We start from the raw sequence: 15,724 nt of genomic DNA on the forward strand, positions 1-15,724 counted from the left end.
GTGTTGTGTTAGAGCCTGAATATAAAATGGATTAAATATAGATTTTTTTTGTCACTGGCCTACACACAATACCCCATAATGTCAAAGTGGAATTATTATTATTATTATTATTACAAATTAATTAAAAATGAAAAGCTGAAATATCGAGTCAATAAGTATTCAAGCCCTTTGTTATGGCAAGCCTAAATAAGTTCAGGAGTAAACATTTTCTTAAAAGTCACATAATAAGTTGCATGGACTCAGTCTGTGTCCAATAATAGTGTTAACATGATTTTTGAATGACTATCTCATCTCTGTACCCCAGACACACAATTATCTGTAAGGTCCCTCAGTCGAGCAGTGAATTTCAAACACAGATTCATCCACATAGACCAGGGAAGTTTTCCAATGCCTCACAAAGAGGGGCACCTATTGGTAGATGGGTAAAAATAAAAAAAGAGACATTGAATATACCTTTGAGTGTGGTGAAGTTAGTAATTACACTTTGGATGGTGTATCAATACACCCAGTACCTACAAAGATACAGGCGTCCTTCCTAACTCAGTTGCCAGAGAGGAAGGAAACCGCTCAGGGATTTCACCATGAGGCCAATGATGACTTTAAAATAGTTAGAGTTGAATGGCTGTGAGAAAACTGAGGATGGATCAACAACATTGTAGTTACTCCACAATACTAACCTAAATGACCGATTGAAAAGAAGGAAGCCTGTACAGAATAAAAATATTCCAAAACATGCATGTTTGCAATAAGGCACTAAAGTAAAACTGCAAAAAATGTGGCAAAGAAATTAACTTTATGTCTTGAATACAAAGCGTTATGTTTAGGGCAAATCCAACACAACACATCACTCAGTACCACTCTTAATATTTTCAAGCATAGTGGTGGCTGCATCATGTTATGGGTATGCTTGTCATCGGCAAGGAATAGAGAGTTTTTCAGGATAAAAAATAAACAGAATGGAGCTAAGCACAGGCAAAATCTTAGAGGATGACCTGGTTCAGTCTGCTTCCAACGGACACTGGGAGACAAATTCACCTTTCAGCAGGACAATAACATAAAACACAAGGTCAAATCTACACTGGAGTTGCTTACCAAAAAGACAGTGAATGTTCCTGAGTGGCCTAGTTACAGTTTTGATTAAATCGGCTTAAAATCTATGGCAAGACTTGTCTAGCAATGATCAACAACCAACTTGACAGAGCTTGAAGAATTTTAAAAAGAATAATGTGCAACTATTGCACAATCCAGGTGTGCAAAGCTCTTGTGGTCCTCTGTAGCTCAGCTGGTAGAGCATGGCGCTTGTAACGCTAAGGTAGTGGGTTCGATCCCCGGGACCACCCATACACAAAAAACTAATAATGTATGCACGCATGACTGTAAGTCGCTTTGGATAAAAGCATCTGCTAAATGGCATATTATTATTATTAGAGACTTACTCAGAAACACCCACAGCTGTAATCACTGCCAAAGGTGATTCTAACATGTATTGACTCAGGGGTGTGACTACTTATGTTTTTAATTTGTCATTATGGGCCATTGTGTGTAGATGGGTGGGAAAATCTATTTAATCCATTTTGAATTCAGGCTGTAACATAACAAAATGTGGAATAAGTCAATGGGTATGAATATTTTCTGAAGGCACTGTACATACATTCAAACATAAATACGTACAAACATACAAACATACAATACATACAGTTAGCTAAACAGTCATGGTTTTATGCTTGTCTTTGTGACAGCCTGGCTCCGTCTCTGTGACTCCTACATTAGCTGACCTGGCTCAGTCTCAGAGACGGTACTTTCTCAGTAGCTCCGCCTGCCACATGTACTTCCTCTCCGGGAAGCGTTCAGGGATCTTGATCTTACGGAAGTCCTGGATGCACTTCTCCAGCTCCTCCTCAATGGTCATCTTCTCCTTGGCTGGCCTCTTCTTACAGGTGCTGGTGTCTCGGGAGCTAGCGGTGAGCGTGCGGAGGAGATCACTCTTCCTGCGCTGTTCTGACTGCTGCAGCATCTGCACTGGGCCTTTCTTCAGTGGCCTGTCCAGGGTCTGGACATGGGAGTGGGACTGCCTGTTGACCGGCCCACAGATGACGGTGCCCTGGGGTGAGCTGGCCTCTGACTGGCTCTCAGAGCTGGAGGTGGAGAGCTCATTGAAGGAGGTGCCGCTCTCGCCCTCTCCGTCACCCTTGTGGTTCTTACAGCAGCAGTCGCAGGGTGGGGACGACCACCGAGAGGTGCCACCTGTAACACATAGGGAAGAGATGGTGAGACAAGGTCTGGCAACACAATACAACACAATAACAAGGTCAGTTTGCCGCTGGCAATATGCTGCTGTCACTGCATATGGAAAACCTTTGAGCATAAAATTATAGCTAAATTGAGTCACCTAAAACATGGCTTGTCCTTCGATAAAGAAATGGACTAAACAAATAAACAAACCAAACATGTGAAGTAATCTCTGACACAGAGGCAGAGGAAGAATAGACAAAAAAAGGTCACAGAACAACATTCCTTCCTGAATGACATGGTTGCTTTACATAAGAATCAAAGACCAGACAATAGTTGTTGAAGTTTTAGTCACAATAGGTGGGTCGGAAAGTCTATAGACTGCTTTTATCTTCTTTGGATGTGTTTGAACCAGACAGCACACTCACCAGCTCCAGACTCAACCGTGCTTTGGTAACTTTCTTTGACACTTAGCTATTGTTTGCATGCAACTTTGTGTGTGTGCTTAAATTGTTCCCACACATTTGCTTTGCACACATTTTATTTTCATCAAGTTCAATCCAACAGTTTCATTTTATGTACAGCACAGCATTTAACATCAATAAATAGTATGTACTGGCAAATATATAATTTGGCTTTTATTAATCTAAACATCAACAGTGGACTACATTTGTTTCCTTACTTGCATGACAATAATCTAGTTATACGTCTTACATGTATTCATTTTATACCCCAGTCTTTCCACAAGACCCACCATAAATCATGCACAGTAGGCTACAAATCTATATAGTAATTACAGTCATATAAATATAATATTATTTGCATTAACAGTCAGATTTCAGTGGAGCTCTGATGTCGTTCTCCAACACTCACTGTCATCTAAGTATAACCCGTGCATAGCTCCACACAGTCGAGTGCTTCCTCTATGGAATAGAGCATGCCATCAAATCTTGTGACAGAAATGGAGCAAAACACACTCAGTCACAGCCACTTCGCCAGCCACCCAAGAATGTAGTGCACTACATAGGGATTAGGGTGCCATTTGGTATGCAGCCTGTAATTACCACTGACAGCACAATGCAACTTTCCCTACTCAGTGGAGGACTGTGAACACTAGGCTGACATCTGACAAGAGGGTTGGGTTCGTTCTCTTGTGTTTATGTGCCAGGGAAGGCAACAGACATCGCTTGTGTTTATGTTTCAGGGAAGGAAGGCAACCAACCTGGACCCAGGGGTAAACGTAAATCTGGGACACTCCAATTAGTATGATACAGTATGCTAAGTTTTGAATGGTATGTATTAATCTGTGGATGTCCATCATCCATTTCTTATATGTTACGAATTACAATTCATATGATATGTTACAAATTGAAATTCGTACAATATCTTACGAATTTGCAGAACATATGATATGTTACGAATTCCAATTTATTGTGCCTGACGTTAGTTAGGTGGCTAATGCTAACATTAGCTAGGTGGCTAACGTTAGCTAGGCTAGAGGTTAGTGGTTAGGGTTGGGGTTAGGGTTAGGAGTTAAGTTTAAGGGTTAAGGTTAGGGTTAGGGGAAGGGTTAACTAACATGCTAAGTAGTTGTAAAGTAGCTAATGAACTAAAATGCTAAAGTTGTCTGTGATGAAATTCGAACATGCAACCTTTGGGTTTCTAGACATTCGCGTTATACGCCCACCAAACCCTCCTACTCTCGATTTTGTCTTAAGTAACCTTCTGTCTGATGTAACCATATCTAACGTGACATATCATACTAATTTAGTGTCCTGGATTTACGTTTACTCTATATGTTACGTCTAGTCTATGAGACCATTGTGTCACTCAGCACGAATAGGGACTTATGATCGATGAACTGGTGCCTCATAATTGGTGTTGTGAAAAATGGGCCCTGACTCTACAGAACGGCTAAATCTGCCATTAGCCAATATTCAAATAAAATCAACAGCTACACCAAAACAGTGTGTTTTTAGACTTGGTTGTGGGGACAGTAGTTTGGAACTGTATTGCTATTCTTTACTTCCTATCTGTCAGGTAAATCCCCTGGTGTTGACAGACACCTTGTACACCTTTCACAGTATTTAAGACACACCGCATTGTCCTATATACTATACTCTCACCTCCACATCTGTAGTTATCATCTGTTTGTCTACAATGTTTGAAATTGTTAAAAATGATAATAATGCCCTTTTAGTGTAAGCGCTGTTTGAAAATACCGCCTAACATTTTTGCCTGTTTTGGTGGGATGGAGTTTTGGCCTGACATCACCAGGCAGTAAATTAGCTAATAAGAATAAGAAAGAGGGTTCCAAAACTCTCAGCCAATAACAGCTAGTTTTCAGTTTTCCCTTCCCCACTCAGACCACTCCCAGACAGTTCTAGCAAAATTATTGCTTGAAAAATTGCTCTTTGCTAAGAAGCTATTTTTGTTTCGATTTGACCATTTTGAAAACAGTCACAGTAAGGTACTTAATTGTTACACAGAAATGATTTGATATTGAGATAAAAATGGCTGCATTGGACCTTTCACACAATGGTTGTGAGTGACAACATGAGATACAAATATTACAGACTTCCGCATGACAATGAATTGTACTTCTCTACACTAAAACGGTAAAGAGATAGAGTCATCACATTGAAGATGTTTCCGCTTGTCACATCAGTCACTTCAAGTCCCAGGAGGTTAGTAGAAAACATATTAGTGACTCGGGCTCTGACCGCATCATAAACCACTGGATCAGTGTAGATGAAGGGGAGGAGCCTTGAGACAATTGCATTTACAGTCATTTAGCAGACGCTCTTATCCAGAGCAACTTACAGGAGCAATTAGGGTTAAGTGCCTTGTTCAAGGGCACATCGACAGATTTTTCACCTAGTCGGCTCAGGGATTAGAACCAGCGACCTTTCGGTTACTGGCACAACGCTCTTAACCACTAAACTACCTGCTGCCCCAAATTGAGACATGGATTGTGTATGTGTGCCATTCAGAGGGTGAATGGGCAAGACAAAACATTTGAGAGTCTTTGAACAGGGTATGGTAGCAGGTGCCAGGTCCCCCGGTTTGACGGTGTCAAGAACTGCAACGCTGCTGGGATTTTCACGTTCAACACTTTCCCGTGTGTATCAAGGATGGTCCACCACCCAAAGGACATCCAGCCAACTTGACACAACTGTGGGAAGCATTGGAGTCAACATGGGCCAGCATCCCTATGGAATGATTTCGACACCTTGTAGAGTCCATGCCCCGACGAATTGAGTCTGTTCTGGGGGCAAAAGGGGGTGCAACTTAATATTAGGAAAGTGTTCCTAATGTTTTGTACACTCATTCTATAAGCTAGTCAGCAACACAACTGTGCTGTAGTCAGATCCAAACGACCACATCACTCATAAACTGGGACTACAATCTGCCTATACTGTATGACGTTAGGGATGGGAGGAGGGGTTGTCACATGCGACGTGGGCCAGAGTCTCTCTCTCTGTGTCAATCTATACACCCCATGCTGTAAGCCTGTGGCTTGCATCACTCTTTCCCCTGGCCCTGTCACCACCCTATCACCAGCCCAGGCGGGGGTAGATAATGCTATGTTCAGAGCCCTGCTAGGTCCAGGGCTGTGGGGCTGTGGGGCTGTGGGACTTTGGGAATAGAGGCTGTGGGACTGTGGGGCAGTGGGAATAGAGGCTGTGGGGCTGTGGGAATAGAGGCTGTGGGAATAGAGGCTGTGGGGCTGTGGGAATAGAGGCTGTGGGGCTGTGGGGCTGTGGGAATAGAGGTGGTGGGGCTGTGGGGCTGTGGGAATAGAGACTGTGGGGCTGTGGGGATAGAGGATGTGGGGCTACAGGGCTGTGGGGCTGTGGGAATAGAGGCTGTGGGGCTGTGGGGCTGTAGGAATAGAGACTGTGGGGATTTGGGAATAGAGGTTATGGGGCTGTGGGAATAGAGGCTGTGGGGCTGTGGGAATAGAGCCTGTGGGGCTGTGGGAATAGAGGCTGTGGGGCTGTGGGAATAGAGCCTGTGGGGCTACGGGGCTGTGGGGCTGTGGGAATAGAGGCTGTGGGGCTGTGGGACTGTGGGAATAGAGGATGTGGGGCTATGGGGCTGTGGGGCTGTGGGAATAGAGGCTGTGGGGCTGTGGGGCTGTGGGAATAGAGTCTGTGGGGCTGTGGGGCTGTGGGGCTGTGGGAATAGAGTCTGTGGGGCTACGGGGCTGTGGGAATAGAGGCTGTGGGGCTGTGGGGCTGTGGGAATAGAGGCTGTGGGGCTGTGGGGCTGTGGGGCTGTGGGAATAGAGACTGTGGGGCTGTGGGGCTGTGGGAATAGAGGCTGTGGGGCTACGGGGCTGTGGGGATAGAGTCTGTGGGGCTACAGGGCTGTGGGAATAGAGGCTGTGCGGCTGTGGGGCTGTGGGAATAGAGGTTGTGGGGCTGTGGGGCTGTGGGGCTGTGGGAATAGAGGCTGTGGGGCTATGGGAATAGAGGCTGTGGGGCTGTGGGAATAGAGGCTGTGGGGCTGTGGGAATAGAGGCGGTGGGGCTGTGGGAATAGAGGCTGTGGGACTGTGGGGCTGTGGGAATAGAGGCTGTGGGGCTGTGGGAATAAAAGCTGTGGGGCTGTGGGAATAGAGGCTGTGGGACTGTGGGGCTGTGGGAATAGAGGCTGTGGGGCTATGGGGCTGTGGGGATAGAGTCTGTGGGGCTACAGGGCTGTGGGAATAGAGGCTGTGCGGCTGTGGGGCTGTGGGAATAGAGGTTGTGGGGCTGTGGGGCTGTGGGGCTGTGGGAATAGAGGCTGTGGGGCTGTGGGAATAGAGGCTGTGGGGCTGTGGGGCTGTGGGAATAGAGGCGGTGGGGCTGTGGGAATAGAGGCTGTGGGACTGTGGGGCTGTGGGAATAGAGGCTGTGGGGCTGTGGGAATAAAAGCTGTGGGGCTGTGGGAATAGAGGCTGTGGGACTGTGGGGCTGTGGGAATAGAGGCTGTGGGGCTATGGGGCTGTAAGGCTGTGGGAATAGAGGCTGTGGGGCTGTGGGGCTGTGGGAATAGAGGCTGTGGGGCTGTGGGGATAGAGGATGTGGGGCTACGGGGCTGTTGGGCTGTGGGAATAGAGGCTATGGGGCTGTGGGGCTGTGGGAATAGAGACTGTGGGGATGTGGGGCTGTGGGAATAGAGGCTATGGGGCTGTGGGGCTGTGGGAATAGAGGCTGTGGGGCTGTGGGAATAGAGACTGTGGGGATGTGGGGCTGTGGGAATAGAGGCTATGGGGCTGTGGGGCTGTGGGAATAGAGGCTGTGGGGATGTGGGGCTGTGGGAATAGAGGCTATGGGGCTGTGGGGCTGTGGGAATAGAGGCTGTGGGGCTGTGGGAATAGAGACTGTGGGGATGTGGGGCTGTGGGAATAGAGGCTATGGGGCTGTGGGACTGTGGGAATAGAGGCTGTGGGGCTGTGGGAATAGAGGCGGTGGGGCTGTGGGAATAGAGGCTGTGGGACTGTGGGGCTGTGGGAATAGAGGCTGTGGGGCTGTTGGGCTGTGGGAATAGAGGCTATGGGGCTGTGGGGCTGTGGGAATAGAGACTGTGGGGATGTGGGGCTGTGGGAATAGAGGCTATGGGGCTGTGGGGCTGTGGGAATAGAGGCTGTGGGGCTGTGGGAATAGAGACTGTGGGGATGTGGGGCTGTGGGAATAGAGGCTATGGGGCTGTGGGGCTGTGGGAATAGAGGCTGTGGGGCTGTGGGAATAGAGGCGGTGGGGCTGTGGGAATAGAGGCTGTGGGACTGTGGGGCTGTGGGAATAGAGGCTGTGGGGCTGTGGGAATAAAAGCTGTGGGGCTGTGGGAATAGAGGCTGTGGGACTGTGGGGCTGTGGGAATAGAGGCTGTGGGGCTATGGGGCTGTAAGGCTGTGGGAATAGAGGCTGTGGGGCTGTGGGGCTGTGGGAATAGAGGCTGTGGGGCTGTGGGGATAGAGGATGTGGGGCTACGGGGCTGTTGGGCTGTGGGAATAGAGGCTGTGGGGTTGTGGGAATAGAGACTGTGGGGATGTGGGGCTGTGGGAATAGAGGCTATGGGGCTGTGGGGCTGTGGGAATAGAGGCTGTGGGGCTGTGGGAATAGAGTCTGTGGGGATGTGGGGCTGTGGGAATAGAGGCTATGGGGCTGTGGGGCTGTGGGAATAGAGAATGTGGGGCTGTGGGAATAGAGGCAGTGGGGCTGTGGGAATAGAGGCTGTGGGACTGTGGGGCTGTGGGAATAGAGGCTGTGGGGCTGTGGGAATAAAAGCTGTGGGGCTGTGGGAATAGAGGCTGTGGGACTGTGGGGCTGTGGGAATAGAGGCTGTGGGGCTATGGGGCTGTAAGGCTGTGGGAATAGAGGCTGTGGGGCTGTGGGGCTGTGGGAATAGAGGCTGTGGGGCTGTGGGGATAGAGGATGTGGGGCTACGGGGCTGTTGGGCTGTGGGAATAGAGGCTGTGGGGCTGTGGGAATAGAGACTGTGGGGATGTGGGGCTGTGGGAATAGAGGCTATGGGGCTGTGGGGCTGTGGGAATAGAGGCTGTGGGGCTGTGGGAATAGAGACTGTGGGGATGTGGGGCTGTGGGAATAGAGGCTATGGGGCTGTGGGGCTGTGGGAATAGAGGCTGTGGGGCTGTGGGAATAGAGGCTGTGGGGCTGTGGGGCTGTGGGGCTGTGGGAATAGAGACAGTGGGGCTGTGGGGCTGTGGGAATAGAGGCTGTGGGGCTACAGGGCTGTGGGGATAGAGTCTGTGGGGCTACGGGGCTGTGGAAATAGAGGCTGTGGGGCTGTGGGGCTGTGGGAATAGAGGTTGTGGGGCTGTGGGGCTGTGGGGCTGTGGGAATAGAGGCTGTGGGGCTGTGGGGCTGTGGGAATAGAGGCTGTGGGGCTACGGGGCTGTGGGGCTGTGGGAATAGAGGCTGTGGGGCTGTGGGGCTGTGGGAATAGAGACTGTGGGGCTGTGGGGCTGTGGGAATAGAGCCTGTGGGGCTACGGGCTGTGGGGCTGTGGGAATAGAGGCTGTGGGGCTGTGGGGCTGTGGGAAGAGAGGCTGTGGGGCTACGGGGCTGTGGGGCTGTGGGAATAGAGGCTGTGGGGCTGTGGGGCTGTGGGAATAGAGGCTGTGGGACTGTGGGAATAGAGGCTGTGGGACTGTGGGAATAGAGCATGTGGGGCTACGGGCTGTGGGGCTGTGGGAATAGGGGCTGTGGGACTGTGGGAATAGAGGCTGTGGGACTGTGGGAATAGAGCCTGTGGGGCTACGGGCTGTGGGGCTGTGGGAATAGAGGCTGTGGGGCTGTGGGAATAGAGGCTGTGGGGCTACGGGGCTGTGGGACTGTGGGAATAGAGGCTGTGGGGATGTGGGGCTGTGGGAATAGAGGTTGTGGGACTGTGGGAATAGAGGCTGTGGGACTGTGGGGCTGTGGGGCTGTGGGAATAGAAACTGTGGGGCTGTGGGGCTGTGGGAATAGAGTCTGTGTGGCTGTGGGGCTGTGGGAATATAGGCTGTGGGACTGTGGGAATATAGGCTGTGGGACTGTGGGGCTGTGGGGCTGTGGGAATAGAGGCTGTGGGGCTGTGGAAATAGAGAAGGTGGGGATGTGGGAATAGAGACTGTGGGGATGTGGGGCTGTGGGAATAGAGGCTATGGGGCTGTGGGGCTGTGGGAATAGAGGCTGTGGGGCTGTGGGAATAGAGTCTGTGGGGATGTGGGGCTGTGGGAATAGAGGCTATGGGGCTGTGGGGCTGTGGGAATAGAGGCTGTGGGGCTGTGGGAATAGAGGCAGTGGGGCTGTGGGAATAGAGGCTGTGGGACTGTGGGGCTGTGGGAATAGAGGCTGTGGGGCTGTGGGAATAAAAGCTGTGGGGCTGTGGGAATAGAGGCTGTGGGACTGTGGGGCTGTGGGAATAGAGGCTGTGGGGCTATGGGGCTGTAAGGCTGTGGGAATAGAGGCTGTGGGGCTGTGGGGCTGTGGGAATAGAGGCTGTGGGGCTGTGGGGATAGAGGATGTGGGGCTACGGGGCTGTTGGGCTGTGGGAATAGAGGCTGTGGGGCTGTGGGAATAGAGACTGTGGGGATGTGGGGCTGTGGGAATAGAGGCTATGGGGCTGTGGGGCTGTGGGAATAGAGGCTGTGGGGCTGTGGGAATAGAGACTGTGGGGATGTGGGGCTGTGGGAATAGAGGCTATGGGGCTGTGGGGCTGTGGGAATAGAGGCTGTGGGGCTGTGGGAATAGAGGCTGTGGGGCTGTGGGGCTGTGGGGCTGTGGGAATAGAGACAGTGGGGCTGTGGGGCTGTGGGAATAGAGGCTGTGGGGCTACAGGGCTGTGGGGATAGAGTCTGTGGGGCTACGGGGCTGTGGAAATAGAGGCTGTGGGGCTGTGGGGCTGTGGGAATAGAGGTTGTGGGGCTGTGGGGCTGTGGGGCTGTGGGAATAGAGGCTGTGGGGCTGTGGGGCTGTGGGAATAGAGGCTGTGGGGCTACGGGGCTGTGGGGCTGTGGGAATAGAGGCTGTGGGGCTGTGGGGCTGTGGGAATAGAGACTGTGGGGCTGTGGGGCTGTGGGAATAGAGCCTGTGGGTGTACGGGCTGTGGGGCTGTGGGAATAGAGGCTGTGGGGCTGTGGGGCTGTGGGAAGAGAGGCTGTGGGGCTATGGGGCTGTGGGGCTGTGGGAATAGAGGCTGTGGGGCTGTGGGGCTGTGGGAATAGAGGCTGTGGGACTGTGGGAATAGAGGCTGTGGGACTGTGGGAATAGAGCATGTGGGGCTACGGGCTGTGGGGCTGTGGGAATAGGGGCTGTGGGACTGTGGGAATAGAGGCTGTGGGACTGTGGGAATAGAGCCTGTGGGGCTACGGGCTGTGGGGCTGTGGGAATAGAGGCTGTGGGGCTGTGGGAATAGAGGCTGTGGGGCTACGGGGCTGTGGGACTGTGGGAATAGAGGCTGTGGGGATGTGGGGCTGTGGGAATAGAGGTTGTGGGACTGTGGGAATAGAGGCTGTGGGACTGTGGGGCTGTGGGGCTGTGGGAATAGAAACTGTGGGGCTGTGGGGCTGTGGGAATAGAGTCTGTGTGGCTGTGGGGCTGTGGGAATATAGGCTGTGGGACTGTGGGAATATAGGCTGTGGGACTGTGGGGCTGTGGGGCTGTGGGAATAGAGGCTGTGGGGCTGTGGAAATAGAGAAGGTGGGGATGTGGGAATAGAGACTGTGGGGATGTGGGAATAAAGGCTGTGGGACTGTGGGGCTGTGGGAATAGAGATTGTGGGGCTGTGGGGCTATGGGAATAGAGACTGTGGTGGGAGCTGGTTCATGTGATCTCCTGTGTTCTCTCTGACTCTGGTACGGGAGGTCTGAGACTGTCGTTGTCCATCCCCACACGCTCCCTCCCTCTCTGATAGACTTCCTACGCCCTGAGCTATTGATCTCAGATCTCAGAGGGGACCTCTGCAGTCTCAGTTATCAGAGCCCACAAAGGGAGCTGCCTCCCCTCCTCAGACAGCCACCTCCCTCCCTCCTCCTCCCCCTCCACCACACAGCTCTCCTCCCTGCTTGACACTAAACGTCCCTATCAATCCGCCTGCTCCTCCAGCGAGCCTACCCACGCTGCTCTGCTCTGCGTGCCACGCATCTTTCTCCCCTCTGTCTCTCCATCCACTCATCCATCTTCAGGCCGCTCTCCAACCGTATCTATTCATCAACGGCTCGGTGGAGGTGTGCAGACAATTGCCCCCTGATTGATTTCTGTCATAAAGCGCCGTGACGTGCCGAGGGTATTCAGTGAAGACAAATGATCTCTGTTGAACAAAAGTAAATAACCCCTCTCATTGTAATTTGTTTCAGTTTGGCACGTCAAAGCGACTGACATGCATATTTTTAATAGGCTAAGACAATGTATTCCTTGTTGGAAATAGTGGGTGATGCTAGATTTGCAGAGTAAAGGCAGTACATATGTAGGATCTTAATTTGAGCCCGTTTGCTACAGAAGGAAAATAATACTGCAGCGACATGAAATGTGAATTATCATGTGGATTATAATTAATGGACACTTTTGTAGGGGTTGATACATTTTTCATAAGGGAAAATCACGTCTGAAATTTCAAAGTGGAATTTACAAATTTCAAAAGCCTTTTTCAACCCCGACAACGGTACAAGTCATCCTGCAACAGGGAGATCAAATTAAGATCCTACATCAGTACCAGCTCAAGGTGTGTACTTTTAATCTTGAGTACACTGGATGTCTATTGTAAAACACAAGACAAATACCTTAAGAGTTTCAACAGTATGCAACTCGCAGCCACACTTTGGGAGAGATGTCTGGTGAAAAATTAATATTAAAATTGTATATTTTCATGAACAGATTGGGAGTGTGTCAAAAGCATTCCACAGCATTCCACAGGGATGCTGGCCCATGTTGTCTCCAATGCTTCCCACAGTTGTGTCAAATTGGCTGGATGTCCTTTGGGGGGTGGACCACACAGGAAACTGTTGAGCGTGAAAATCCCAGCAGCGTTGCAGTGCTTGACACACTCAAAACGGTGCGCCTGGAACCTACTACTGTATTGTAGCCCAACCCCTGAAGTGACTCTTCTTATCAACTGTATGCAGCAATTTCCTCTGTGTTGTCTTAGGAATTCAACCTTCTCTGTGTTGTCTTAGGAATTCAACTTTCTCTGTGTTGTCTTAGGAATTCAGCCTTCTCTGTGTTGTCTTAGGAATTCAACCTTCTCTGTGTTGTCTTAGGAATTCAAACTTCTCTGTGTTGTCTTATGAATTCAGCCTTCTCTGTGTTGTCTTATGAATTCAGCCTTCTCTGTGTTGTCTTATGAATTCAGCCTTCTCTGTGTTGTCTTAGGAATTCAACCTTCTCTGTGTTGTGTTAGGAATTCAACCTTCTCTGTGTTGTCTTATGAATTCAGCCTTCTCTGTGTTGTCTTAGGAATTCAGCCTTCTCTATGTTGTCTTAGGAATTCAGCCTTCTCTGTGTGGTCTTAGGAATTCAGCCTTCTCTGTGTTGTCTTAGGAATTCAGACTTATCTGTGTTGTCTTAGGAATTCAGCCTTCTCTGTGTTGTCTTAGGAATTCAACTTTCTCTGTGTTGTCTTAGGAATTCAACCTTCTCTGTGTTGTCTTAGGAATTCAACCTTCTCTGTGTTGTCTTAGGAATTCAACCTTCTCTGTGTTGTCTTAGGAATTCAGCCTTCTCTGTGTTATCTTAGGAATTCAACCTTCTCTGTGTTGTCTTAGGAATTCAGCCTTCTCTGTGTTGTCTTAGGAATTCAGCCTTCTCTGTGTTGATCTTGCCAACCCCCATTGTCACACCTCTGAAAACAGAGGTTACATCATATAGTAATAATAATAATAATATGCCATTTAGCAGACGCTTTTATCCAAAGCGACTTACAGTCATAGTCATAGGTCTGATATCTGATTGGAGGTTAACTTTACAGTAATACTATTGGTCAGCAACTCAGGTTTTGAATCCAAACAACTCAGATGCTTATAAAAGAGTCTAAGATTCACATTTCTTTTTCTTATGTGTTGATCTGCTCTCTCCACCCCATGCACTTTCGAGGCCTTTCAGGCTATGGTTTCAATTCAATTGAAAGGGCTTTATTGACATGGGAAACATAAAATACAATAAAATAAAATTGTATTTGTCACATACACGTGTTTAGCAGATGTTATTGCGGGTGTAGCGAAATGCTTGTGCTTCTAGCTCCGACAGTGCAGTAATATCTATCAAGTAATATCTAACGATTTCACAACATATACCCAATACACACAAATCTAAGTAAGGAATGGAATTTAAGAATATATACATATATGGACAAGCAATGACAGAGCGGCATGGACTAAGATACAGTAAAATATAGCTTTCCACCTTCTCTACTCCACAATATGTTTACATTGCCAAAGCAAGTGAAATAGATAATAAACAAAAGCTAAATAAACAATCAAAAATTAACAGTAAACGTTACACTCACAAAAGTTTCAAAGGAATAGACACATTTCAAATGTCATATTATGTCTATATACAGTGTTGTAATGATGTGCAAATAGCTAAAGTACAAAAGGGAAAATAAATAAACATAAATATGGGTTGTATTTACAATGGTGTTTGTTCTTCACTGGTTGCCGTTTTCTTGTGGCAACAGATCACAAAACGTGTTGCTGTGATGGCACTCTGTGGTATTTCACCCAATAGATATGGGAGTTTATCAAAATGTGATTCGTTTTCAAATTCTTTGTGTAATCTGAGGGAAATGTGTGTCTCTAATATGGTCATACATGCTCACTGAGTCTGTACATAGTCAAAGCTTTCCTTAATTTTGTGTCAGTCACAGTGTTCAGGTATTCTGCCACGGTGTACTCTCTGTTTAGGGCCAAATAGCATTCCAGTTTGCTCTGTTTTTTGGTCAATTATTTTCAATGTGTCAAGTAATTCTCTTTTTGTTTTCTCATGATTTGGTTGGGTCTAATTGTGTTGCTGTCCTGGGGCTCTGTGGAGTCTGTTTGTGTTCATGAACAGAGCCCCAGGACCAGTTTGTTTAGGGGACTTTTCTCTAGGTTAATCTCTCTGTAGGTGACGGCTTTGTTGTGGAAGGTTTGGGAATCACTTCCTTTTAAGTGGTTGTAGAATTTAATGTCTCTTTCCTGTATTTTGATAATTAGCAGGTATCGGCCTAATTCTGCTCTGCATGCATTATTTGATGTTTTACGAGCCTCAATTTGGTGTTTGTCCCATTTTGTGAATTCTTGGTTGGTGAATGGACCCCAGCCCTCACAACCATAAAGGGCAATGGTTTCTATAACTGATTCAAGTATGTTAGCCAGATCCTAATTGGTATGTCAAATTCTATGTTCCTTTTGATGGCGTAGAAGGCCCTTTTTGCCTTGTCTCTCAAATCGTTCACAGCTTTGTGGAAGTTACCTGTGATGCTGAAGTTTAGGTCGAGGTAGGTATAATTTTTTGTGTGCTCTAGGGCAATGGTGTCTAGATGGAATCTGTATTTGTGGTCCTGGCAACTCTGACCTTTTTTGGAACACCATTATATTTGTCTTACTGAGATTTACTGTCAGAGTCCAGTTCTGACAGAATCTGTGCAGACGATCTAGGTGCTGCTGTAGGCCCTCCTTGGTTGGGGACAGAAGCACCAGATCATCAGCAAACAGTAGACATTTGACTTCAGATTCTAGTTGGGTGAGGCCGGGCGCTGAAGGCTGTTCTAGTGCCCTTGCCAATTATTTTATATATATGTTGAAGAGGGTGGGGCTCAAGCTTAATCCCTGTCTCACCCCACGGCCCTGTGGAAAGAAATGTGTGTGTTTTTTGCCAATTTTAACTGCACACTTGTTGTTTGTGTACATGGATTTTATCATGTCGTATGTTTTTCCCCCAATACCGCTTTTCATCAATTTGTATAGCAGACTCTCATGCCAAATTGAGTCAGACGATTATTTGAAATCCACAAAGCATGAGAAGACTTTG

At 48.6% G+C, this 15,724-nt stretch overlaps 1 protein-coding gene across 1 annotated transcript in view; it reads right to left on the reverse strand.

Moving 5' to 3' along the window:
* Nucleotides 1-1,786: 1,786 nt before the first annotated feature.
* Nucleotides 1,787-15,724, reverse strand: part of LOC311142014 (BTB/POZ domain-containing protein KCTD16-like) — a gene marked incomplete at both ends in the record, with an annotated part of 43,290 nt that continues 29,352 nt past the window's right edge. The window contains one exon of the mRNA XM_084177559.1: nucleotides 1,787-2,244. Within this exon, the coding sequence (XP_084033685.1) occupies nucleotides 1,787-2,244 (458 nt within the window). The remainder of the gene's footprint in view (nucleotides 2,245-15,724) is intronic.

This window comes from Coregonus lavaretus, assembly GCF_964263955.1.
Source record: "Coregonus lavaretus genome assembly, chromosome: 15".
In the NCBI taxonomy this organism is placed as follows: domain Eukaryota; kingdom Metazoa; phylum Chordata; class Actinopteri; order Salmoniformes; family Salmonidae; genus Coregonus; species Coregonus lavaretus.